General features: G+C 40.2%; 1 protein-coding gene across 2 annotated transcripts in view; it reads left to right on the forward strand.

Annotated features, from left to right (window-relative positions):
* CUL2 (cullin 2) overlaps window positions 1–27,898 on the forward strand; it is a 135,031-nt gene that overhangs the window by 35,508 nt on the left and 71,625 nt on the right. For both annotated transcript variants that reach the window (XM_036259174.1, XM_036259181.1), the window contains exons 3-4: window positions 3,613–3,715; window positions 8,993–9,087. In XM_036259174.1, coding sequence (XP_036115067.1) covers window positions 3,613–3,715; window positions 8,993–9,087 — 198 coding nt within the window. The remainder of the gene's footprint in view (window positions 1–3,612; window positions 3,716–8,992; window positions 9,088–27,898) is intronic.

Consider the following 27,898-nt stretch of genomic DNA (forward strand, 5'->3'; position numbering starts at 1 on the left):
TGTGTGTGTATATGTAATTTTTTTTATATTTTATTTTTTTTTAATCCTCACCGGAGGACATTTTTCCATTTTTTGTTCAGGTAGAGTCGGAGGGAGAGAGAGGAACAGAAGGAGAGAGAGAAACATCGATGCGAAAGGAACACATCGAGTGGCTGCCACCCGCACGACCGACCAGGGCCGGGGACAAACTGCAACCGAGGTACGCGCCCTTAGTGGGAACTGAACCGGGTCTCTCAGGACCGCAGGCCGACGCTCTAACCGCTGAGCCAAACCGGCCAGGGCTGTAATTTTTTTTTACAAAAACCTGGCACAGTGATATTACACTATGTGGATGCTATTTTTGCTTCACTATGTTTGTTCTTCTTTTTTTTTTTTAAATATTTTTTCTTTATTGATTTTGGAGAGAGAGGAAGGGAGAGGGAGAAAGAGAGATAGAAACATCGATGAGAGAGAACATCGATTGGTTGCCTCCTGCATGTCCCCCACTCGTGGGTTGGGCAACCTGGGCATGTGCCCTGACGGGAATCGAACCGGTGACCTCTTGGTGCATGGGTTGATGCTCAACTAGTGTGCCATACTAGCTGGGCACTATGTTTGTTCTTTTTATCCTCACCCGAGGACATTTTTTCATTTTTTGTTCAGACAGAGTGGGAGGGATAGAGAGAGAGAGAAACATCGATGTGAAAGGGACACATCGAGTGGTTGCCACCCACACGACCCAACCAGGGCCGGGGACAATCTGCAACTGAGGTACGTGCCCTTAGTGGGAACCGAACCCGGGTCTCTCTGGACCACAGGCCGACGCTCTAACCGCAGAGCCAAACTGGCCTGGGCGCTATGTTTGTTCTTCAAATACAGAGAAAATATTTAGCTGTAACCAGGTAGTTCAGTTGGTTAGAGCATTGTCCTGATATGCCAAGGTTGCGGATTTGATCCTCTGTTAGGGCACCTACAAGAATCAACCAGTGAATGTATAAATAAATGGAACAACAAATTGACATCTCTTTCTCTCTTCTTCTCTCTCTAAAATCAGTAAAAGAAATTTTTTTTCTTTATTGATTTTGGAGAGAGAGAAAGAAACATTGATGACAGAGAACATCAATTGGCTGCCTCCTGCATGCCCCAACTGGGGTTTTGGCCCACAACCAGGGCAGGTGTCCTGACCGGGAATCAAACTGGTAACCTCTTGGTGCATGGGTCAATGCTCAACCGCTGAGCTACACTGGCTGGGCAAAAAAAGAAAAATTTTATATTTAATAATATATTGAAATATATACATATACACATAAAGATATTTATTAGTTACTAATAATGTTAATTAAAAATAAATAAAAGGTCTGGCTGGTGTGGCTCAGTGGATTGAGTATCGATGTTTCTCCCATGGACTGAGAGGTCCTGGTTCAATTCCTGGTCAGTGCATATGCCCGATTGTGGGCTCAATCCCCAGTAGGAGGTATGCAGGAGGCAGCTGATTGATGTTTCTCTCTCACATTGATGTTTTTGTTCCTCCCTTCCTCTCTCTCTAAAAAAGCAAAAACATAAATAGATAGATAGATAGATAGATAGATAGATAGATAGATAGATAGAGAAGGAACATGGGAAAGTCTGACTGATATCTACCAGACTTCCACGTGAAGAGGGCTCACGTCAGCAGGGCTACTTGCTCTTTCCAGAGTAATGATACTAGGGTTAATAGGCAGAGCATGTGAGATTTGATTCCTATTTCCTTTGCATCTCCAAGAGTTGAATAAATGCCTGTTACTTGGCAGGAACTGTGCCCAGGGGCTGGGAATATAGAGATGATTAAGAACAGGCTAGTGTAGATGACAAAAGTATAAATTTCTATAGTATAAAAAGTTCTATAGAAGAAAAATATAATGTTAAGGGTTTTATAGATGGGGAAGAACCTACATTGTACCTCAGATATATATATTTAAAAAACCTTTATCTGTATTGATTTTAGAGAGGAAGGGAACGGGAGAGAGAGAAACATCGACGAGAGAGAACATCAGTTGGCAGCCTCCTGCACACCTCCTACTGGGCATTTGGCCCACAACTTGGGCATGTACCCTGACCAGGAATCAAACTGGCAACCTCTTGGTGCATAGGTGTGACTCAACCACTGAGCCACACCATCCAGGCCCTCTGATATATTTTTAAGCACAAATTTTAATTTTGTCATTTTTCTTGAAATCCTCATATTCAGTATAAATACTTGACTCCATCCTAAATAACTTTATTTTCAGTTTTTATCTGCATCTCTAATTAGGCTGGTCTCAAATTGCTTCATGTATGTTTTATTTTCCACATTTGGTGAGTGATGCATAGTTCATAAAGCCCTTTAACATACATGAGCTTAATTGGGTCTTATAAGGATATTACAGAGATGTCAGGAGAGGGTATATTATTATCTTACAGATAAAGAAATAACAGTGCAGAGAGGTTAAGAGACTTGGTCATCAATATTGGCTAGTAAATGCCTTAAGCAGATCACATTTCCTTTGCCTCCTGTTAAAGAAGTCTACAGTATAAAGAACTCTCTACAGTATACCTAGCAAAGTACTTAGTGGGTGTTCAAAAACTTAGTTAATTGATATTATTATTTACACTATAATTCTAATAGAATAAATGCTAAAGGACAGTGGATAGATTGTAGAATATTCTGATGATTACTGTAATGTGGGAAAATGTGTCGAGTGATTTTTGTAACTTGTTTTTCAGAATTGCTTAGACATCTTCCTCTTTTATTAAAAAAAAATGTTTTTATTGATTTTTTACAGAGAGGAAGGGAGAGAGAAACATTGATGCAAGAGAGAAAGAAACCAATCAGCTGTCTCCTGCTCACCCCCTACTGGGGATTGAGCCCACAACCTGGGCATGTGTCCTGACCAGGAATCGAACTGATGACGTTTTGGCGCATCAGACAACGCTCAACCAACTGAGCCACACTGGTCAGGGTGACGTATCTTCCTCTCGTGGTTTTCCATAGCCCTTTGCTGGTATTATGCTGGTCTTTTTTTACATAAACCTTATTTTGTAAGTGTCTGGATAGCTTGACTTCCCATAATTCCCCTCTGAATTTTAATCTTTCTGAGAGGAACAGTTTCCTTACAATACTGTCAAATAATGCTCAGTAAATATTTGTTAAATGAATAACTGAATATATCTTCTAGTGCTTTTTTTTTTTTCTTTTTATCCTCACCCGAGGACATTTTTTATTTTTTCAGATAGAGTGGGAGGGAGAGAGAGGAAGAGAGAGAGAAACATCGATGTGAAAGGGACACATCGAGCGGCTGCCACACGCATGACCAACCAGGGCCAGGGACAAATGGCAACCAAGGTATGCACCCTTAGTGGGAACCAAACCCGGGTCTCTCTGGACAGCGGGCCAGTGATCTAACCACTGAGCCAAATTGGCCAAGGCTCTTCTAGTGCTTTTTAAAGGAAGCATCGTTATATATGTTACCTTTTATTTTATATCTATGTCTATATAATCCTAAACCACAAAAATGAAATAATGATTTTTCATTTTTTAATGTGAAACTTGAGTTAAATCTCATTTGTTTTAAAGAATATCGCCAATGAATGTGAAAACCTTAACAGTTTAACTAGAGATATCTATGCTTTATGTGTGGCCTATCCTGAACCCCTTGGAGAAAGACTTTATACAGAAACTAAGGTTTTTTTGGAAAATCACGTGCGGCATTTGCACAAGGTAAGGAATGATACATACATGATATAAATATATTTGTTGCTGTGTAGTTATTTGCTTAGTTTACTGTTTTACACTGTAGAACTTAGATTAAGTTAAGGTTTATTTGCTTTGTTTCCTAAATAGCATTTTTCAAATTATATATATTTTAAATCTATTAAGCACTGTGCTGTTAGATTCTCATAAGGGAAATTAGTATAGTTTCTTAAGATCATGTAAGTAGTAAATGAAAGAGCAGGGTTTGTTAATGTTTAAAATGTGTTCCTATGTTCTCGGGATAGAATGAAGTTTTTTTTGTTAACTCTTACTTCCCACCTCTTGGTAAATCTGTCTTTAGTATTATCTGCCAACTTTTTAGCTGCCTCTTTATATCCTATATAAAGTCTTATAAAAACCTAAAATTAAAAAGGGAAATGGTAAATTTATTTATTTTTTATCCTTACCCGAGGACATTTTTGCATGTATCTTCAGACAGAGCGGGAGGGAGAGAGGAAGAAACATTGATGCGAGAGAGATACATCGAGTGGCTGCCTCCCACAGCACCCCAACCGGGGCCAGGGACAAACCGCAACTGAGGTATGTGCCCCTAGCGGAAACCGAACCTGGGACTCTCCGGTCTGTGGGCTGATGCTCTAACCGCTGAGCCAAACTGGCCAGGGCGGAAATGGTAAATTTGAAAGCATTATAGACACTGTTTTCAACCAGTTTTTTTGGTTAGTATGCCATATGTAGGAGGGTAACATCACAGACTTGATCTGTGCATAAACGGTGAATTTGCAGTATTTGACCATAGACAGTATTTCTAATATATGCTGATCTCATCAGGAACTAAATGAGATTAATTTATTGTCTGGGCTAGTAACTTGACTGTTACGTTTTAGTAGCTGTGTGACCATGGCAACTCAAATAACCTACTTTAGGTTTCTTTATAAAAAGGAGATAACACAGTCTGATGTCTAAGGCTTGGAGCAGATAGTTTATAAAGTGGTAATAACTCATAAGTACAGCTCAGTTGATCATCTGATAATTTCCTTTATTTATTTTCATTTTTATCAGTTTTTTAATCCTCACTGAGGATATTTTTCTATTTTTTTGTTCAGATAGAGTGGGAGGGAAAGAGAGGAAGAGAGGGAGAGAGGAAACATTGAAACATTGATGTGAGAGAGACACATCTACTGGTTGCCTCCCACATGACCCCAACCAGGGCTGGGGACGAACCACAACCAAGGTACATGCCTTTGACCAGAATTGAACCTGTGACTCATTGGTCTGTGGGCTGACACTCTAACCGCTGAGCCAAACAGACTAGGGCTTCCTTTATTTTTATTTTTTTTAAATCTTCACCTGAGGATATTTTTCCATTTATTTTCAGACGGAGTGGGAGGAAGGGAGGGAGGGAGAGAGAGTGAGAGAGAAACATTGATGTGAGAGAGACACATTGATTGGTTGCCTCCTGCATGACCCCAACCAGGGCTGGGGACCAAACCACAACCGAGGTATGTGCTCTTGACTGGAATTGAATCCGAGACTTTTTGGTATGTGGGCCGACGCGCTAACTGCTAAGCCAAACTGGCCAGGGTGATAGTTTCCTTTAAAACATTTAGAGGAAATGTTCGACTTTCTGTTGTATATGGCAGATACAGTGTTCTAGTATGTACATTTACCAGTTCACAAAAGCAATGTTGATAATAGGTACTTTAAATCAGTCTTAAAATGTTTACTATAAGTTCAAGTTCTGCTGTGGTGAGCTTTAGTGAGCTTTGGATATATCATAATTGATAAGTGTATAAGGCATTTATAAACTTCACAATTTTATATTTTAGCATAGCTTCTTAAGTGTGATTTCTTAAAAAACACTTTGAAGTAATCTTAGATTTATGGAAAAGTTGCAAAAAAATTGTATAGAGTTTATTCTCATATACTTTTTATCCAGTTTCTTAATGTTAATATTGTGCATAGCCGGCTGGTGTGACTCAGTGGTTGAGCATCAACCCATGCATCAAGAGGTCACCAGTTCAATTCCTTGTCAGGGCACATGCCCAGGTTGTGGGCCAAATCCCCACTGGGGGTTATATAGGAGGCAGCCAATTGATGTTCTCTCTCATCGATGTTTCTATCTTTTTCTGAAATCAATACAGAAAAAAAATTTTTTGTAATCAATAAAGAAAAAAAATAATAATATTGTGCATAATAGTGATATGGTATTAAAACTAAGAAATTAACATTGGTATAGTGTGATTTAAAAATGGTATTTTGAAGTAGTTTTATGAAAGTTTATAATACGTATATTAATTATACACTATATGTTCTCAGATCCTGTGACAAAAAAAGAAGTTGGCTAATGTGTAGATAGCAAAGTAAATTGTTTATACAGCCAGCAAAATCAGTTTCATCCCTGAGAAGAAAATTTTGTTTGATTGGGGGAGGGAACTTTTTAAATTAATAAAGTATTACATTACCATTATAGATAATTTAGGACATACAGATAAGCAAAAAAGAAGAAAACAAATATCACTATACCATACCTCCAGAATTTACCATTGTTAATATTTTGATATATCTATATTTAAATATATCTCTTAAAACATGTTAATGTGTATGTGATTTGATTTAATAATTCCTTTAATGCATATTTTTGCTTTTGTAGACTTCCATTTTTTATTAGAAAATGGAGTCATGTTTCCCTGGTTGGTTGACTCAGCAGTTAGAACGTCAGCCCCCAGACCGAAGGGTTGAAGGTTTGATTCCCAGTCGAGGACATGTACCTGGGTTGTAGGTTCAATCCCTAGCCCCTGCTTGGGTCATATGGGAGGCAACCAATCAATGTATCTCTCACATCGATGTTTCTCCTTGTGTCTCTCTCCCTCCCACTCTGTCTAAAAATCAATGAAAAAAATCCTTCGGTGAGGATTAGAAACAACAAAAAAAGAAAATGAAGTCATGTTATACATTTTATTTATTATTATTATTATTTCTTTATTGATATTAGAGAGAGAAAGAGGAAGGGAGAGGGAGAGAGAGATAGAAACATCGATGAGAGAGAACATCGATTGGCTGTCCCCTTCCTGCCTCCTACTGGGGATCAGGCCCACAACCTGGGCATGTGCCCTGACCGGGAATTGAACTGGTGGCATCTTAGTGCATGGGTTGATGCTCAAGCACTGAGCCACACCGGCTGGGCATGTTATACACTGTATAACCTGCTTTTTGTTTTTAATAATATTGTAGATCTCTCTTTCTTTGTCATTAAATAGAACTTTGTAATCCTGGCAATGATGGTAAAATTTTTCGTGGTGTAAAGATACTATGACCATGCCCTGGCCAGTTTGGCTCAGCGGTTAGAGCGTCGGCCTGCGGTCCGGAGAGACCCGGGTTCGGTTCCCGCTAAGGGCACATACTTCGGTTGCAGTTTGTCCCCGGCCCTGGTTGGTCGTGCGGGTGGCAGCCACTCGATGTGTCCCTTCACGTCGATGTTTCTCTCTCTCTCTCCCGCTCTATCTGAACAAAAAATGGAAAAGTGTCCTCGGGCGAGGATAAAAAAAAAAAAAAAAAAAAAAGATACTATGACTTAAGTGTTCCCATATTGCTGGACATATAGATTATTTCTAACTTATATAATTTTTTATTATCAACAATACCTCTGTGAACATTGTTGTGGCTAAATAATTTTTGTGTAACCAAGTTTTTTATAGGATAAATTCCTAGACCTTGTATTTACTAAGTTATAAGTCATGAACATTTTTTACTGTCTTGATGTATAGTAACAAATTGTTCTTGGATTTATATTCTATCAAACTAGCAATAGCACTTGCTAAGGGCACCCTATTTTCCAGGATTATTAATAGTTGTTATTTTAAATTTATTTACCAATATGATAAGCAAAAAGTATGATTTATAGGTTATTTATATTGCTCTGAATCTTACTTGTTAAAATTCCACATTTCCAGTAATTTCATTGGGGGGGGTGGGATTGGGAGGAGGGTGTCAATGGGGGAAAAGGAGAAACATCTGTAACAAAAAAATAATTTCATTAGATAACTAATTAGATGAAAGTTGAGGTCATGATTTCTTAAGGTCATACGGACAGTTAATGAAAACTTAGAAAGGAGAACCTAAGATCCCCTGAATATCAGTCCATTTTTTTTTGTTGTTTGTTTTTAATCCTCACTGAGGACATTTTTCCATTGATTCTTTTTTTTTTTTTTTTTTGATATTTTGTTCAGATAGAGTGGGGGAGAGAGAGAGAGAGAGAGAAACATCGACGTGAAAGGGACACATCGAGTGATTGCCATCCTCACGACCCAAACTGGGCTGGGGACAAACTGCAACCGAGGTACGTGCCCTTAGTGGGAACCAAACCCGAGTCTCTGTGGACCACAGGCCGACGCTCTAACCGCTGAGCCAAACCGGCCAGGGCTCCATTGATTCTTTCAGATAGAGTGGGAGGGTGGGAGGGGAAGAGAGAGAGAGAGAGAGAGAGAGAGAGAGAGAGAAACATCAATGTGAGAGAGACACATTGATTGGTTGCCTCCTGCACAATTCCTACTGGGGTGGGGGATTGAACCTGCAACTTAATTACATGCCCTTGACCAGGAATTGAACCCGAGACTCTTTGGTCTGCAGGCTGATGCTCTAATCACTGAGCATAACCGGCCAGGGCAGTCCAATGTATTTTTATTTTAAGACTAAATCTGCTTTCAAAATAGCTTTAAAAAAAATTAGACCTCAGATTTTAGTTTGATTTTCATTTTTCTAAAAATAATATGTTTCTATTAAGTAAATTTAAAACAGACTTGGAGAATGTGGAACAGGTGTCAATTTTCATAAATAGTCTTATTAACAAAAATGAATAATCTCAAGTGATGATATAATTCTGTCAGGCTCATTTACTAATATACTTAGCAGTTTGATCAAGCATGATGGATTTGAGGAAACACACAGAGACATGGCAATAGAATTACATTCTATATGAACTGATCTCAATATATTCTAGCCCAAAGAAATCATCAAATCATTACATTTTGTTCTTTTATCTTAGAGAATGAAACAATTTACTCTCCAGTATGGATGCTTCACTTTCATATCTAAGACTCACATTTTTTTTCTAGTTGTTTCATTTTTACTAAAGGTAGTTAAATTAGAATGGAATTTATAAAAGTAATTTATAATGCTTAAATTATGTCAGTTATTTTTTAATATTATCTTTTGATAATTTTATAGCTTTCAAATGAAAATGATTAGTGCTTTCCAAGTAAAAACATTTTTCTTCTTTATATATAGAGAGTTCTGGAATCTGAAGAGCAAGTACTTGTTATGTATCATAGGTATTGGGAGGAGTATAGCAAGGGTGCAGACTATATGGACTGCTTATATAGGTAAGTATGCTTTTAAACAGTATTGCTTGCATTCATAATTGAAGGGTTTTTAAAAATATTTTTATTTATTTATTTATTTATTTATATTTTTATCCTCACCTGAGGACATTTTTGTATTTATCTCCAGACAGAGTGGGAGGGGGAGAGGGAGGAAGAGATAGAGATAAACATCGACGTGAGAGAGACACATCAAGTGGTTGCCACTCACACAACCCCAGCCAGGGCTGGGGACAAACTGCAACCGAGGTACGTGCCCTTAGCCGGAACCATACCCGGGACTTTCTGGTCTGTGGCCTGACACTCTAACCGCTGAGCCAAACTGGCTAGAGCTTATTTTTTTAACTTTACTTTTATTGTTGACACCATTACAGATGTCCCCATTCACCACCCCGCACCCTTTGCCCACCTCTACCCAGTCCACACCCCCCATTCCCTCTGGCCATCACCACTATTATCTGTGTTTATTGGTTATGCACATAGGTTTTTTGGCTAATTCCTTCACCTTTCATCCAGTAACCCCCTCTCCCTCCCCTCTGTTCTATGTATTCATGCCTCTGTTTCTACTTTGTTCGTCAGTTTATTTTGTTGATTAAATTCCACATATTAGTGAGATCATATAGTATTTGTCTTTCTCTGATTGGCTTATTTTACTTAGCATAATACTCTCCAGGTCCATCCATGCTGTTGCAGAATACAAGATTTCTTTCTTTTATACAGCTGTGTAGTATTCCATTGTGTAAATGTGTCACAACATTTTGTTTGTTTGTTTGTTTATTTATTTATTTATTCATTCATTTATTTATTATTGTTCTTAGAGAGAGGAATTGAGGAAGAGAAAGGGAGAGTGAAACATCAGTGTGAGAGAAAGACATCAGTCACCACCATCAGCCCTCCTACCCTGCATGTGACCCAGCTGGGGATCAAATCCACAACCTGGATATGTGCCCTCACTGGGAATCAGACTTGCCACTTTTTTTTTTTTTTATTTTATTTTTTATTTTTTTATCCTCACCCGAGGATATTTTTCCATTTTTTTTTTTTTGTACAGATAGAGTGGGAGGGAAAGAGAGGAAGGGAGAGAGAGACAGAAACATCGACGTGAAAGGAACACATCGAGTGGCTGCCACCCACACGACCAACCAGGGCCAGGGACAAACTGCAACCGAAGTACATGCCCTTAGCGGGAACTGAACCCGGGTCTCTCCGGACCACAGGCCGACGCTCTAACCGCTGAGCCAAACCGGCCAGGGCTGGGAATCAGACTTGCCACTTTTGGGTGTACAGGAGAACTCTCCAACTAACTGAGCCACACTGGCCAGGATATACTACAGATTTTTTTATCCACTCATCTACTGGTGGGCACTTGGATTACTTCCAGATTTTGGCTATTGTAAATAATGCTTCTACGAACACAGGGGTGCATATATTCTTTCAAACTGGTGTTTTGGGTCCTGGCTGGTTTTGCTCAGTGGTTACAGCATCTGCCTGTGGACCAGGGAGTCCCGGGTTCAGTTCCTACTAGGGGCATATACCTCAGTTGTGGTTCTTCCCCAGCCCCGGGTTAGAGTTGTGTGGTGGCAGCTGGTTGATGTGTCTCTCTCACATCAATGTTTCTCTCTCTCTCTCTCTCTCTTTCTTCTTTCCCTCCCGCTTTGTCTGAGGATAAATGCAAAACTGTCCTCGGGTGAGGATAAAAAAAAAAAAATTGGTGTTTTGGGATTCTTAGGATATATTCCCAGAGGTGGGATCTCTGGGTCAAGATACAGTTCCATTTTCAGTTTTTTGAGGAAACTTCATACTGTTTTCCACGGTGGCTGCACCAGTCTGCATTCCCACAACAGCACAACTAGGATTCGCTTTTCTCCACATCCTTGCCAGCACTGGTTGTTTGTTGATTTATTGATGTTAGCATTTCTGGCAGGTGTGAGATGCTATCTCATTGTGGTTTTAATTTGCATCTCTCTGATGATTACTGACATTGAACATTTTTTCAGATGTCTTTGGAGAAGGGTCTATTCAGGTCTTTGTATCTTCCTCAATTTCTTTTTTTAAAAATATGTTTTACTGATTTTAGAGAGGAAGGGAGAGGGAAAGAGAGAGATAGAAACATCAGTGTGAGAGAGAAACATTGATCAGTTTCCTCCTGTACACACCCCTCTTAGGGACCAAACCTACAACCTGGGCATGTGCCCTGACCAGGAATTGAACTGGTGACCATTTGGTGCACAGGATGACATTCAACCAGCTGAACCACACTGTCCAGGGCTATCTTTTTCAATTTCAATGTCCTATAGTTTTCTGAGTACAGGTTTTTTACCTCATTGGTTAAATTTATTCCTAGGTACCTTATTATTTTGTTGTTGAAATAGTAAATTGGATTGTTTTCTTAGTTTCCTTTTCTGATAGTTCATTATTGGTGTATAAAAATGCCACCCATTTCTGAATAATAATTTTGTATCCTACTTTGCTGAATTCATTTGTTAGATCTAATAGCTTTGGTGGAACTTTTAGGGTTTTCTGTGTACAATATCATGTCATCTGCGAATAATGACAGTTTTACTTCTTCCTTTTAAGTTTGGATACCTTTTATTTCTTCTTCTTGTCTGATCACTGTAGCTAGGACTTCCAGTAGTATGTTGAATAAGAGTGGTGAAAGCTGACATCCCTGTCTTGTTTCCAATCTTAAGGGAAATGCTTTTAGTTTTTTCCTGTTGAGTACGGTGTTGGCTGTGGGTTTGTAATATATGTTCTATATTATATTGAGATATATTCCCTTTGTTCCCACTTTGCTGAGAGTTTTTAATCATCAATGTGTAGTGGATTTTATCAGATGCTTTTCCCGCATATATTGATATGATCATGTGGTTTTTATCCTTCATTTTGTATATGTGGTGTATATCATGTTACTTGATTTTCAGATATTAAACCAACCTTGCATCCCTGCAATATATCTCACTTGATCATGTGTATGATGCTTTTAATATATTGCTGGATCCACTAGGCCAATGTTTTGTTAAGGATTTTAGCATCTATGTTCATCAGGAATATTGGCCTATAGTTTTTTTTTCTTTGTAGTATCTTTACTTGGTTTTGGAATTACGATAGTGCTGGCTTCATAAACTGAGCTTGAGAGTTCTCCCTCTTTCTGAAGTTTTTGGAATAGTTTGAGGACAGGTATTAGCTCTTCTTTGAATGTTTGGTAACATTCTCCTGTGAAGCCATGTGGTCAGGACTTTATTTGTTGGGAGTTTTTTATTACTGCTTCAATTTCCCTTGTTGTAATCCATCTGTTCAGATTCTCTGATTCTTCCTGATTCAGTTTTGGAAGATTGTATGTTTCTAGGAATTTATCTATTTTTTCCAGATTGTCCAGTATGTTCACGTATAGTTGTTTTTAATGCTTTGTACTTTTTTGGTTCAGTTGTTATTTCTGATTTTATTTATTTGGGTGCTTTTGTTTTTTGATCTGTTTCTGATTTTATTTATTTGGGTGCTTTTGTTTTTTGATCTGTCTGGTTTAAGGTTTGTCAATCATGTTTATCTTTACAAGAACCAGCTAGCTCTTGGTTTCATGGATATTTTGTATTTTTTTTTTTTATCCTCACCCGAGGACATTTTTCCATTTTTTGTTCAGGTAGAGTGGGAGGGAGAGAGAGGAACAGAGAGAGAGAGAGAAACATCGACGTGAAAGGGACACATCGAGTGGCTGTCACCCGCACGACCGACCAGGGCCAGGGACAAACTCTGCAACCGAGGTACGTGCCCTTAGTGGGAACCGAACCTGGGTCTCTCTGGACCGCAGGCCGACGCTCTAACTGCTGAGCCAAACCGGCCAGGGCTGTATTTTTTTTTAAGACTCTGTTTTGTTTAATTCTGTTTTGATGTTTATTATTTTCTTCCTTCTACTCACTTCGGGTTTTGTTTGCTATTGTCTTTCCAGTTCCTTTCAATGTTTACTAAAGTTAGATTGTTTATTTGAGATTTTTCTTGTCAGCTTTCTTTGTGTCCCATAGATTTTGGGTTGTTATATTCTTATTTTTATTTGTTTCAAGGTAACTTTTTATTTCTTCCTTGATCTTATTGTTAACCCACTTACTGTTAATAATACAATTTTTAGCTTTTATGTGTTGGGTGCTTTTCAGGTGTATTCTTGAGGTTGATTTGCTAGTTTCATAGCATTATGTCCAGAGAAGATGCTTGATATGATTTCAGTCTTCTTTAATTTATTGAAACTTGTTTTGTGTCCTAACATGTGGTCTGTCCTAGAAAATTTTCCATGTACACTCGATAATACTGTATATTCTGCTGGTTTTGTGTGAAATACTCTGAAAATATCAATGAAGTCCATAGGATCTAGTGTGTCATTTAACGCCACTGTTTCCTTGTTGATTTTCTGTATGGAAGATCTATCCATTGATGTCAATGGGGTGTAAAAGTCCCCTATTATGACTGTATTACTGTCATTCTCTCTCTTTGTGTCCTTCTGTATATGCCTTATAAATTTTGGTGCTATTATGTTGGGAGAATGTTTACCAGTGGTGTATTCTCTTGTTGGGTTGCTCCTGTTATTATGTAATATCCTACTTTGTCACTTATTGGAGACTTTGTTTTAAAGTCTGTTTTGTCAGATATAAGTACTGCTTCCCCAGCTTATTTTTTCATTTCATTTGCATGAAATATCTTTTTCTCTCTTTACTTTTAGAGTGTGTGTTTCTGTCATTTTGAGATTGGTCTTTTGTAGACAGTATACATATATGTGTCTTGCTTTCTTATTCATTCAACTACCCTATGTCTTTTGATTGGAGCAGTTAAGGCATTTACATTTAAAGTGATTATTAATAGGTACATATTTATTGCCTTTTTTTTTTTAATCCTCACCCGAGGACACTTTTCTTTGCATTTATCTTCAGATAGAGTGGGAGGGAGAAAAGGAGGAAGTGAGAGAGAGAAACATCGATGTGAGAGAGACATATTGAGTGGTTGCCACCCACATGACCCCAACCGGGGCCGGCGACAAACTGCAACAGAGGTATATGCCTTAGCAGAAACTGAACCCGGGACTCTGCTGGTTCACAGGCCAAAACTCTTAACAGCTGAGCCAAACCAGCCAGGGCTATTGCCATTTTTTGCTAACTCTGTTCTCTTTTTTGTTTTGTTTTGTTTTCTTCTTCTATCCCTAAAAGCAGGCCCTTTAATATTTCTTGTAATACTGGTTTGGTGGAAATGAACTCCTTTAACTTTTTCTTGTATGGGCAGCTCTTTTTTCCTCCAATTTTATATGATGGCCTTGCTATGTAAAGTAGTCCAGTTGTAGGTCTTTGCTTTTCATCACTTTGAATATTTTATGCCAGTCCCTTCTGGCCTGAAATGTTTCTGTTGAGAAATCAACTGACAGTCTTATAGGATCTCCTTTGTAGGTAACTAACTGCTTTTCTTTTGTTGCTTTTAAGATTGTCTCTTTGTCTTTAACCTTTGGCATTTTAATTATAATGTGCCTTGGTGTGGGTTTTTTGGGTTCCTCTTGTTTGGGACTCTGTGCTCCTGGACTTGTGTCTTTCCTTCACCAGGTTAGGGAAGTTTTCGATCATTATTTCATGCTCTTCTCTTCTCCTTCTAGTATCCCTGTGATGTGGATGTTGTTATGCTTCATGTTGTCCCAGAGTTCCCTGAAACTATCCTAACTTTTTAAAATTCTTTTTTTGTTTTGCTGCTTTTATATGGTGTCTTTTCTGCTTTGTCTTCCAAATCACTGATATTATCCTGTGCTTCATCCAACCTACTTTTTTATTCTTTCCAGTATATTCTTGATGTCAGATATGGTATTCTTAATTTCTGACTGGTTCTTTTCATGGTTTCTATGCTTTTTTTTTAATGCTGTTCGAGTCCTCACTAAGCTCCTTGCGCATTTCTTTCTTTTTTGTTTTATCCTCACCCAAGGACATTTTTTGTTCCGATAGAGTGGGAGGGAGAGAGAGGAAGAGAGAGAGAGAGAGAGAGAGAGAGAGAGAGAGAGAAACATTGATGTAAAAGGGACACATCGAGTGACTGCCACCTGCATGACCCAACCAGAGCCGGGGATAAACAGCAACCAAGGTACGTGCCCTTAGCGGGAACCGAGCCCAGGTCTCTCTGGACCACATGCTGACGCTCTAACCGCTGAGCCAAACCGGCCAGGACCCTTGAGCATTTCTTAAATATGTTTTTATTGATTTTTTTTTTAAAGAGAGGGGGAGGGAGAGAAGCCCAGTTCTCTCTGGACCGCATGCTGACGCTCTAACCGCTGAGCCAAACCGACCAGGGCCCTTGAGTGTTTCTTAAATATGTTTTTATTGATTTTTTTATTTAAAGAGAGGGGGAGGGAGAGATAGAAACATTGATGTAAGAGAGAAACATCGATCAGCTGCCTCCTGCATGCCTACCAGTGGAGATCGAGCCCACAATCTGGGCATGTACCCTGACTGGGAATCAAATCGGGACCTCTCAGTCCATGGGATGACCCTCAAACCATTGAGCTGGGTTTCCTTGAGCATTTTCATAACCATTACTTTGAACTCTGTATCTCATAAATTGCTTGCCACTATATCATTTAGGTCTTTCTCTGTAGAAAAGAAGGAAAATAAAATAATAGGAAAAGAAAAAGAATAGAAAAAATAGGAAAGTGAAAAGAAAGAATAAAAAAGAAAAAAGCAGTCCTGGCCAGTTTGGCTCAACGGTTGGAGCGTTGGCCTGCGGTCCGGAGAGAACTAGGTTCAGTTCCCGCTAAGGGCATGTACCTCAGTTGCAGTTTGTCCCTGGCCCTGGTTGGGTTGTGTTGGTGGCAACCACTCGATATGTCCCTTTCACATCGATGTTTCTCTCTCATTCTCTCTCCCTCCCACTCTATCTGAACAAAATATCAAAAAGTGTCCTCGGGTGAGGATGAATAAAAATAAAAAAGCAGCATTTGCCTCAGCAGAGTTTAGTGCTTGCTGTGATTTCCTTTTGGATATGCTGTTTGCGAAGTTTGTTGAATCCTGCTCTGATGTTGAAATTGGCCACTTGGTATGTTGGTTCTGGGCCTCTTGGGAGGGACTGTGGTGCAGACCAGTGTCAGACGCTGACTGTACCTGGTCCTTGTCATCCTGTTTGAAATTACAAGCAATGCACAGTTTGTGGCTGCCTCTCCTGGGTTTAGCTACACACAGGAAGGATGAAGTTGCATCCCAAGGCCTGCTTTTATCAGCACTGGTCCTTGGAATGAGTCATCAAATGTCCCAAGGCACCCCAGGATCCACCTCTGCCTGCCTCTACCTGCCAGCTGCCTGTTAGGCTCAGTCACTGAAAGAGCCTTTGTAGAATAGGGAGGATGGGGCTAGTGGATCTTTGTGAGGGGTAGGTACGCTTCAGACTTCAGGGAATGTTGTGGGTGTGATCCCCTGGGCCCTGGAGCTACATGACTGAGTCTGTCCTGGATTTTTCTCTTACCTTGGCAAGGTGGAGGCCCTAGTAGTCGGGAAGGTGGGACCCCCAGAGCCCAGAAATTGGGTCTCTAGCCTGGAAGCCGGGAGGGTGGTTCTATTGGATTTCCTATGAGGGGGAAGCGTCAGTCAGTTTCATAGGGAAGTAGGGGGAATGGCCTTGCCCCAAAGCCAGTCAGTGATACCCCCTGAATCTTCCCAGACTTCTATACCCTGGCATATGCCTCTGACTCCTCAGCAGGGCTTAAGATCTGCAGAATGGTGTGAGAGGGATTCCAGATGGTGGGGTAATTGCTCTCTCCCAGGCTGATGCAACTTGGAGGGAATTCCTCTGCCCAAGAAAGATGGTTACTGTGGTATAGGAGAATGAATTATACAAGGATCCTGGTGGCTGTCTCTCCATGTGTCTCCCCAGAGCCACAAACCTCAGACTTTCCTCAGGCTACTCCAGTTCACACTTCCTTGCCTTCACCATTGCTCTGGATGAGTGACTGCAAATGAAATTTTGTCTGTTGGTCCTTTAATAGGGTGCCTGTGTCTCCAGTGAACTCCTCTCCCTCGCAGATAGAAACCTTGCTGCTTTTATTTTTCTTTTTTTATCTTTTCTTACTCTTTTTAGCAAAGCAAACGAACCTCAACCGCCACCTGTGGGAGTAGAGCCCGCCCTTTTCAAGTTGTAATCCTTTCTACCAGTCTTAATGTAGCTGCTTCTGTAAATCCTTGGTTATAAGACTCCTCTTCAGTTAGTCTTTCATTGGTTATTCAGGGTGATTGTTCTTTAATTTAGTTGTATTTCCAATTTGGTTCTGGGAGGAGGTGAGTTTAAGATCCACCTACCCCACCCCCATCTTGAAAAAAACTGTTTCCTTTTTTAATATTACCTTACTCATTGAAATGTGCAAAGCTAAAGCATTTTCTAATATATATATATCTATATATATATATATATGTACATACACACACATGTATACGTGTGTGTGTGTGTGTGTGTGTATGTGTATACTTTTCTCTGTTATGGAGAAGGTCAGTAGTCTGGGTCATATCCAGTCTTTGGGAGCTAGGGTCTTTGTGTAAAGTTATTCTGTGAAAAGTGTATTTGTAGTATAGCTCTATTTCTTCAGCGTGTCTGAGACTACATAGGACATGTTAACTCTCAACAAATACCCAAAGTGGAACTTCAGTTTGGATGAAACTTAGCAGAGTAAATCTAACTCCACATCATCCTTCATTCAGCTTTTATTTGACTCTAGAATCCAGTGTTTTATATTTCATGGAAACACTATTAGTCAAAGTACTCAACAGTTTTTCTCTTGAAGTTCTACCCTCTTTTTGAGGTATTTTAAGTTACCTCCACTGTCATAATGCCCCAAAATCTCGCCTGTCTTCCTCCTTTTCCCCATGCTATTCTGTCTGTTTCGATTGCTTTTCTTCCTTTCTTTGAATGACTAATTCAGATGTATTTTTCCGCGTTCCCGTCTCTGGACTTCTCTCCCCTTCTCTGCCCAGTCTTCTGCTTACCTTAGCTCTTTTTTTCGCTTTTTTTTTTTTTTAAATCTTCACCTGGGGATGTACTTTTATTGATTTTAGAGATAGCGGATGGGAGAGGGAAGGAGAGAGGGTGAAACATTTATGTACGTGTGAACATCAATTGGTTGACACGTGCCCCAACAGTGGATCAAACCCACAACCTGGGTATGTGCTGTGACCAGGAATCAAACCTGTGACCCTTTGGTGTACAGGATAATGCTCCATCCAAATGAAAAGCACCAGCCAGGGCCCTGCTTAATTCTTTTATGTTAAGTGTCACTTCTGTGAGTTCCCATGGTATCAATGGAAAGAAGTGGTACAGAAGGCAGAAAACTATGTATTGAATAGTGGATAAATGAATAGTGCATTAGCACCTATGCCTTTCACATTTGGACTTGCTGTGGGTGTTCTTGAAATGGTTGTGGCTGTGATGGATGCAGTGATAGTTTTGCTCTGTGCATGCCACAGATGTACTCTTGCCTCGTTTTCACATTGGGGAGAAGCTGAAGAATAGATCTGGTCTCAAAGGATTATCTGCACAGTTATACCATAAAGGAATACCACATCAGGGCTAAGGCTTGCTTTTCTTGGTGTGTTTGTCCTTCTTTGCTTCACTTGCTAGTGTTCCCTTAGGTTTTTTAACAACACTGGAGTTTACTCACTGTAAGTTGCCTATGTTAGAAACAGGAGCTTACTTTTTTTAAAATAATTATTTTTTTATCCTCACCCGAGGACATTTTTCCATTTTCTTGTTCAGATAGAGTAGGAGGGAAAGAGAGGAAGAGAGAGAGAAACATCGATGTGAAAGGGACACATCGAGTGGCTGCCACCCACACGACCCAACCAGGGCTGGGGACAAACTGCAACCGAGGTACATGCCCTTAGTGGGAACCGAACCCGGGTCTCTCGGGACTGCAGGCCAACGCTCTTACCGCTAAGCCAAACCGGCCAGGGTAGGAACTTACTTCTAATAGACAGTAGCTGTTATTTCCTTTCAGAAGAACAAAATGTAATAAAACCAGAAACCAATCATTGTTAAAAAGTAGTTTTTACTGTGGCTTTGGTTTTTATAAACCAGTATTTGTCATATGTTAAACATCCTGACATTTGATGTTTTTTCCCCTCATCCACCAAAGTGAGATGCTCATAAATAGAACTTTAAGAAGTCCTTAAACTGTGGGAGAGAGTTGGGGGAATTTTAAGGATAAGAGTGAGAGTGCATGCATGCCTTTGCCATTGCTGAGAAGCATGGAACACTGATATGCAGATGATGAAGGAATGTTCAGACCGTGTACCATAGAGCTCTCTTTAATTGAGACATTTCAGTAAAGATTTAAGTTGTTTTTCTATTCTTTCTTAGTTTTCTAGGACCCAATTCTCTTGGTTCTCCCGCATCTCTGTTTACCAAAAATCAGCTTGATACTATTTAAATTAAAACCATTAAATTAGTACATTAAAGAGCTTTTATTACAAGTTGCAGTATGTATGATATATATACATGTGTGTATAAAATCATGAGGTACTTGCTATGTCCATTTTTATAGGTGAGGAAACTGAGGATTAGAAAGGTTAAATGACTTTGCTTAAAGTCACTCAGCTAAAAAAATAACAAGGGCAGGATTTAAATCCAGATTAGCCTGAGTAAATTCATTTAATTTCTTCATTCTAGATAATACTTTTTTAGTCACTTATGTAGATTCTATTCTCATCCCATTTTTCACACTACATGTTCTTTCCAGGATGATCTCAATTACTTCTGGTTTATGCTCTAACCTATGTAATGATAGCCACCAAAATATTTGTTTATCCCAGGTAGTTTAAGTTCAGAGGAAAGTTTTTACCTAGCTTCCTATATCACCAGCATGTTCCATGAGTACATCAAACTCCATTGTATGCTCTTGCCTCCTTGGTTGAATATTAATTATGCATAATGTCTTGGGTCGATTTCTGGGTTCTCTGTTCTGATCCAGTGATACATATGCCTGTTCTTGTGCCAGTATCAGGCTGTTTTGATTATGATGGCTTTGATAACTTGATATACAGTATTATGATCCCTCCAACTTGGTTCTTCTTTTTTAAGATTGCCGTGGTTATTTGGATCTTCTTTTGTTCCATATACATTTTCATTCTTTTTTTTTTTTTTTTTTTTTTATCCTCACCCGAGGACATTTTTCCATTTTTTGTTCAGATAGAGTGGGAGGGACAGAGAGAGAGAGAGAGAGAAACATCGACGTGAAAGGAACACATTGAGTGACTGCCACCTGCACGACCAACCAGGGCCGGGGACAAACTGCAACCGACGTATGTGCCCTTAGTGGGAACCAAACCCGGGTCTCTCAGGACCACAGGCTGACGCTCTAACCGCTGAGCCAAACTGGCCAGGGCTCATATACATTTTTGGAGTATTTGTTCTAGATCTGTGAAATATGCCGATGGTACTTTAATAGGGATTGCATTGAATCTGTAGATTGTTTTGGCTAGTGTGGACGTTTTAATGATATTGATTTTTCCCATCCATGAACACAGTATATGCTTTCACTTTTTAATATCTTTTTCTATTTCTTTTTTGAGTGTTGTGTAGTTTTCTGAGAACAGATCTTTTACCTCCTTGGTTAAGATTATTTCTAGGTATTTTTGTTGTTGTTGCATTGGTAAATGGGATTGTTTTTCTTAAGCTCTCTAGATCCACAAAACCCAACCCAAGGCTCAAAGCATTCAGGGACTTGTCTCTAGCTGCTGGCTTTCTGGTAGTCCCTGATAGTTCATGAGCCTCAGGTTGAGCTTCTCCTGGCCAGGTGGGGTTAAATTCCTAAGGGTGTTGCAGTTGCTTCTCCCCTGGGCTAAAGCCACTCTGATGGGAAAAGACTGCTTTAGAGGAATGGTTTCTGTAGTGTGGGGGAATGATTCAGCATAGGGTTCCTGGTGGCCTTCTTCCCAGCTCTCTCCCCAGCTCCTCGAACCCTCAACTCTCATGCTGCTCCAGTCCAGTCCACTCTCCCTTTACAGGAGTCCAAGGTGAGTGGCTGTAGCTGTAATCTAGTGCACTGGTCCTTCAGGTGGGTACCCGTGTTCCCAGCACCTCTCCCTGCCTGACAGAACCTCTGCTCTGGTGTTTTTCACACAGCCAGGTATTATGTGGGCACCTTTCCCTGTTCTGCCACTCTGTGCTGGGGAGCTGGCTTGGGGTTTAAAACCCAGACTTCCCAGAGGGAACTTCTCACAGTTAAAGATAGCTCTCAGCTGCTGCCTGCGGGAGCCCAGCCAGCCCTCTCACACCTCTGCACCTGCTACCAGTCTCAATTTGGGCTCCTCTTTACATCCCTGGTTATAAGGGTTCTCCTCAGCTGGTCTTAAGTTGGGTTTCCCAAATGACTTTTCTTTATTTTAGTTGTAATTCCTGTTTGGTCCTGGGAGACGGTCATTGTAGCTTTAATTCACTCCACTGCCATATTTCTTTCCAAGAAAACCACTGTTTTAAAGAATTTCTGCATCAAATACATCAGTGCCTCAGTTTCGTTTCAGCTCCAGGCCCAGAAAAGCAGTAAAACCAGAAAAACAACGCCATGACTCTAACTCTCATTTTTGAGTTCTCATTTATTCTATTTGGTAAACTTCTGTAATCTTTTCTAAAGTACAGATTTGATCACTGTCTAGCCTCTTCTTTACTCGAATTTAATTTACATGGTAGCTATGCATTAGGATAGATGACTTAGGGAATCTGATTTTAAAGAAAAATAATGATATTTATACTCCCATCTTTCCCAGTACTATGTATCTGTTTAGACATTGCTAGCCCTTGAAGTAGAGTACTGAAGGTATTAGCTTGAGAACTAACAATTCTTGAAATCCAGTAGGTATAAACATGAGAATAGTTCTTGTAATGGAATTTTCTAAGATAGGTTAAAAAGCCTGATTTCTTAGAGGCTTTCTAGATTACCTTAGGCTATTAATTCTTGCCAAATACTGTTGTGTTACTACTGCTTATACTCCTGAAAAGCAAAGGATGCTTATTAACTACTTTGTTGACAGAACATGTACTATTGCATTGTACCTAAGCATAACAGAAAGGTACTATTTGTGTAGAAGAGTATGAATTATTTTAAGAAATTATTGGATGTAATTTTCTTTATGATTTTCCAGAACATATGTCTTTATTTAAAAACAAATGTGTGGCCCTGGCCAGTTTGGCTCAGCGGTTAGAGCGTCGGCCTTCGGTCCGGAGAGACCCGGGTTCGGTTCCCGCTAAGGGCACATACTTCGGTTGTACTTTGTCCCCGGCCCTGGTTGGTCGTGCGGGTGGCAGCCACTCGATGTGTCCCTTCACGTCGATGTTTCTCTCTCTCTCCCTTCCTCTCTCTCCCTCCCACTCTATCTGTACAAAAAATGGAAAAATATCCTCGGGTGAGGATAAAAAAAATAAAAATAAATAAAAACAAATGTGTGGTTAATAATTTTGATTGTAAAATACTATGAGTTAAGACTTAAGAATGGTATCTATATAAAAATGAAAATCACACTATTTACATTTTAAATTATTTTCTTTAAATTATTTAATTTACGATTATTTACTTTTTTTTTTTTCCCTCACCTGAGGACATTTTTGCATTTATCTTCAGATAGAGTGGGAGGGAGACAGGGGGCAAGAGAGAGGAACATCGATGTGAGAGAGACACGAGTGGCTGCCACCCACTCAACCCCAACTGGGGCCGGGGACAAACTGCAACCAAGGCATGTGCCCTTATCAGGGACTGAACCCGGGACTCTCCAGTCTGCAGGCCGACGCTCTAATCGCTGAGCCAATCCAGTCAGGACTTATTTACTATTTTTTAAAAATATGTTTTTATTGATTTCAGAGAGAGGAAGGGAGAGGGAGAGAGAAATAGAAACTTTGATGAGAGAGAAACATTGATTGGCTGCCTCCTACACTCCCTCTTCTGTGGATCAAGCCCGAAACCCAGGCATGTGCCCTGCCTGGGAATCAAACCAGCAACTTTCTGCTTCATGGGACGATGCTCAACCACCTGAGCCACACTGGCTGGGCTCTTTAAATTATTTTAAAAGCTTGACTATAAAAATTAACCTGTCGAGTAGAAATCTAGAATGAGACAGCTATATTAAATGTAAGTTAGTTTAAATTTTATTCCATAAAGGAGAGGGAATAATGACTTGTCCTGTCAGATATAAACATGTAAAGCTCCACTGAAACAGTACTGGCTCAGGAATAGACATATGGATCTATGGAACAGATTAGTGAATTCAGACCTTTGCAGATCTAGCAGCTACTTCTTCATAGTTAAACCACTGTTCTGAGAGTTTTACACTTACTATGTAGGCAAAAGAGAGTTGCTGTAGGATTCTGAATATGGATGTGACATCCTGAAAGCAGAATTTTTAGAATTGGAGATTCCTCAAATGGGAACTAGAAACCAATCATGAGAATGTTGTACTTGGTATAAGCAGAGAGTAGAAAAATAGCATTGGAAGTGAAAAAGAAAGTCATAGAGGAGATGATGAATAGTTTAGTAGGACATGAAGACCAACTGATTAAAGGTAGTGAACTGGAAAGGATGAGATAAATGAGATTACTGAGATGGCCATAATACCATTGCCCAAAAGAGAAATTGGTTTGGAGCAAAGATCCATTGAGGAAGACTCATATAAATGGTAAAGATATGACACTTAAGTTTCCTATCCTCAGGGAACACATGTCATTGTGGAAATATTATATTTTTTTATTTTTGTATTGTCTACCAGATGTGCAAGTTCCGTGTGGGGTGGAGACCACTTTTATAATTTATATATATATATATATATATATATATATATATATATATATTTTTTTTTTTTTTTTAGAGAGAGAGAATGAAACATCAGTGTGAGAGAGAAACATCAATCAGTTGTCTCCCACATGTCCCCTCAACCTGGATATGTGACCTGACTGGGAATTGAACCTGCCACTCCTTGGTGTATGGAACAATACTCCAACCAGTGAGCCACACCAGCCAGCCAGGGCAACTACATTTTTGTTTTTCATCTTTCTGTCTCTAGTTTCTTGCATAGTACTTGTCATAAAGTACATACTCAGACAATACTTACTGAATGAGAGAGTGGAAGAACTCATGAATTACTGTGCCAGCCCTGCCACTTACTAGCAGATTGACCCGGGCAAATTATTTAAGCTAAGCTGAAATTTTCATATATATAAAATGAGGATCGTGATAACACTACATATATCTACTTCATGTTATTCAGCTGTATAAAATGCTTAGGACTATGTCTGACACATGATATGAGCTCCATAAATGCTAGTGATTACTTTTATTTCCTGCTATTCCTGGCTTTTATGATCTGGCTCTCAGCTATTTTTCCAAGTTTGTGTTCTAGTGTAGCTTTGCTGTCCCTGCTGTCTAGAATGTTACCCATTTATTTATCTAGTACCTCATCGAAGAAGTATTTTTTTCAGGACTTCAAAATTTCCTGCCACGCTTCTAGATGCAATGTCCAAGACATGGTCCTTGTTTGCAGACCTTATATTCTAGAGAGGAACCGGATGCACCGAATAAGTAAAAACAAAGCAGAATGGGATTATTTCACAGAGTAGCCATGTTGTGTATTAGATAGTTCATTGGGGGGGGGGGGGGTGTTAATTCTCACCCAAGGATATTTTTCCATTGATTTTTGGAGAGAGTGCAAGGGAGGGAGGGAAGAACAGAGAGGGAGAGAGAAACATTGATGCAAGAGAGACACATCAATCAGTTGCCTTCCACATGACCCCGACCAGGGCCAGAATTGAACCTGCAGCCCAGGTACAGGCCTTGATTGAATTGAATCCGAGACCCTTCAGTCCATAGACTGACGCTCTAACCGCTGAGCCAAACTGGCCAGGCCCTTTTTTTTATATACCTTATAAAATGATTACCAGAATAAGTCTAATAGATAGTTCTTCACTGAGGGTGGGAAGTTAAGGTTAAGGTTATTTATTGGTCTGAACTAAGTGGCTTTATTAGAGAAAGCCAGGGGCCCTTCTTGCCAAAGATGGGCACAGTGACAAAAACCCCAGTTATACTACATCTGCTGCTTGGCCTGATTGGTCTTCTTTTTCTCCTGTTTGGCCACCTTGGGGGTCTGACCTTTTACTTTCCCAGCATAGGTCAGGGAACCATGGACTTGGACTTGATCTCCAAATATTTGTCTGGCTACTTCCAGAATGGTCAGAGCCTGCACCCTACACTGGCCTGGGCAGCATCATCCTCTAGGTGGCATGCCTGCCAGGAGCACAACTTGATCTTTTATTTTAAATGTTGTTTTGTTTCTTTTTTGAGAGAGAGGAAGAAGGGAGGGAGTGAGAGATAGAAACATCGATTGGGTGTCTTCTGCACGCCTTTTATCTGGAATTGAACCGGATCCTCTTAGTCCATGGGACGATGCTCAATCCATTGAGCCACACCGGCTGGGTGTACAACTTGATCATGAGAGCCATACCCTCGGGTGAGGCTACATGAGCCTTTATCTGGGCCACCAGCTCCTGGCTGTCACCTACAAGTTGTATAGCTCCTGGGCATGGACAAAGAGCTACATGTCAGTGACTGAACTGTGCCACTGTGGCTACCTGAAGATAGAATCAAGAAAGAGAAAGGAGCAAGGGCATACATATCATTGCTACCTGCTTTGTGCCACATTACTCGGTTAAATTGGAATGGGGTCAAGTCAGGCCTGAGAGAGGTGCATTTGAACTGAGACGTAAATGACAAGAGGCCAGAGATTAAAATATCTGAGATAGAGCATTTCAGGTCCAATCCCAGATATTCTATTTCAAGTGAAGAGGCCATTCTCTTTGGCTTTTACTTTTGTCTCTCAATCCTATTCTCCTTTCCTTAGCTGGAAAGCATGGTTGGAAACCTAGAATGAAGTTATGAGGGTTACAATGGAAATGGAAGAAGTTAAATGACATTTTGAAGGAAAAAATATTTTATAACCTATGGGCACAAGAGGTTAAATGTCAAATGGAGCACTAAAGTTGTAAGCCTTGGAGTCCAGAGGCTTGAAATTAGCGAATATGGGAGTGGAACTTGTGTAAATAATTGTGGTTATGCCACTATGGAGTTAATGTCAGGAATTATATTTTTCTTTTATTTTTTTTCACTTTATTGTTGAATGTATTACAGATGTCCTCCCTTTTTCCCCCCATTGATGCCTCCTCCCCAATCCCATCCCCCTCCTGCCTTCCCCACACTGTTGTTTGTGTCCGATGGTTATGCATATATGTATAGAAGTTCTTTGGTTTATCTCTTCCCGCCCTCTTTGCCCCCTTCCCTTTGTGGTTCATTAGTCTAACAACTAATTTGTACTTCTTAATTCCTTCATCTTTTTCACCCATCTCCCTTACCCCCTCCCATTTGGCAAGCAACAAAAAGTTCTCCGTATCTATGAGTCTCTTTCTGTTCTGCTTGCTCATTTTGTTTGTAGATTCAATTGTTGATAGATATGTGTTTATTGCCATTTTATTGTTCATATTTTTGTTCTTCTTCCAGAAGACCCTTCAGCTATTCATGTAATACTGGTTTAGTGGTGATGAACTCCTTTAGCTTTTTCTTGTCTGGGACACTCTTAATATGTCCATCAATTCTTCCTATTTTATTATTTTATTTTTTGGTACATGCTCCTAGTGGGAACCGAACCCGGGACACTCTGGTCTGCAGGACGAGGCTCTAACCTCTGAGCCAAATTAGGCAGGGCTCTCTGGTGCCTTTCAAGCTGCCTCCCCTACCCTGGAGCCTGGAGGGAGTGATTCCGAGTTAATCCGTGTACAGGTCTCAGCCTCAGTTCCTGCTGGTTTTACAGCCAGATGTGATGAGTACTTCTCTTCCTGGCGCTCAACCCTGAGCTGGGAGCCCAGTGTGGGATAGGGACCCCTCTCTCCTCAGGGAGGACCTTCACAGCCAAGGTAGCCCCCTGATTTTTACCTGCCACACATAGGTATGAGACCAACCTGTCCTTGCCTCCGCTCCTCCTACCAGTCCAGTTGTGGCTTCTCCTTTAATTTCATAGTTGTAGGACTTTCATTCAGCTCAATGTCAGGCGGTTCTGAATGATGGTTGTTCTGTAGTTTAGTCGTAATTTTGATGTAGTTGTGGGAGGAGGTGATACTGCATTTTCTTACACTGCCATCTTGACCAGAAGTCCTCAGGAATTATATTTTTCACCACCTCTTAGAATTGTTGGTGGTGTTAGGTAGTTGAAATTTTTGTTGTCTTTATTTTCAGTGTCAGTTGTCTGTAAATGTTAAGTGGATCTTTCATTTTCATGCAGTAAACATTAGAAAGTGTGTGTTTTATTATGAGATTTCGTGATTGTTGCCTAAATACTTGTATTGTCAGTAGCTATTTACATATTTGCAGAACCTTTCAGGTGAAGTTTTTTAGATTGTGAGCATTAAAGACATGATGGTGAAATCTGGGATGGTGAAATGTGAGTACTTGAATATTATAGACTTTTGCCCTTGCCAGTTTGCCTCAGTGGTTAGAGCATCAGCCCCAGGACCAAAGGGTTGTGGGTTTGATTCCTGGTCAATTACATGTACCCGGGTTGCAATTTGATCCCCGGCCCTGATAACGCAGACAGCAGCCAATCGATGTGTCTCTCTTCCTTCCATCGATGTCTCTCTCTCCCCCTCCCCCACCCCTCCCCCTCTGTCTCCCTCCTCCTCCCCCACCCCTCCCCCTCTGTCTCTCTCCTCCCCCACCCCTCCCCCCCTCTCTCCCTCCCTTCCTTCCACTCTCAATGGAAAAATATCCTTAGGTGAGGATTAACAACAACAACAACAACAA

This window comes from Molossus molossus, unplaced genomic scaffold, assembly GCF_014108415.1.
Source record: "Molossus molossus isolate mMolMol1 unplaced genomic scaffold, mMolMol1.p scaffold_m16_p_1, whole genome shotgun sequence".
Taxonomy (NCBI): Eukaryota; Metazoa; Chordata; class Mammalia; order Chiroptera; family Molossidae; genus Molossus; species Molossus molossus.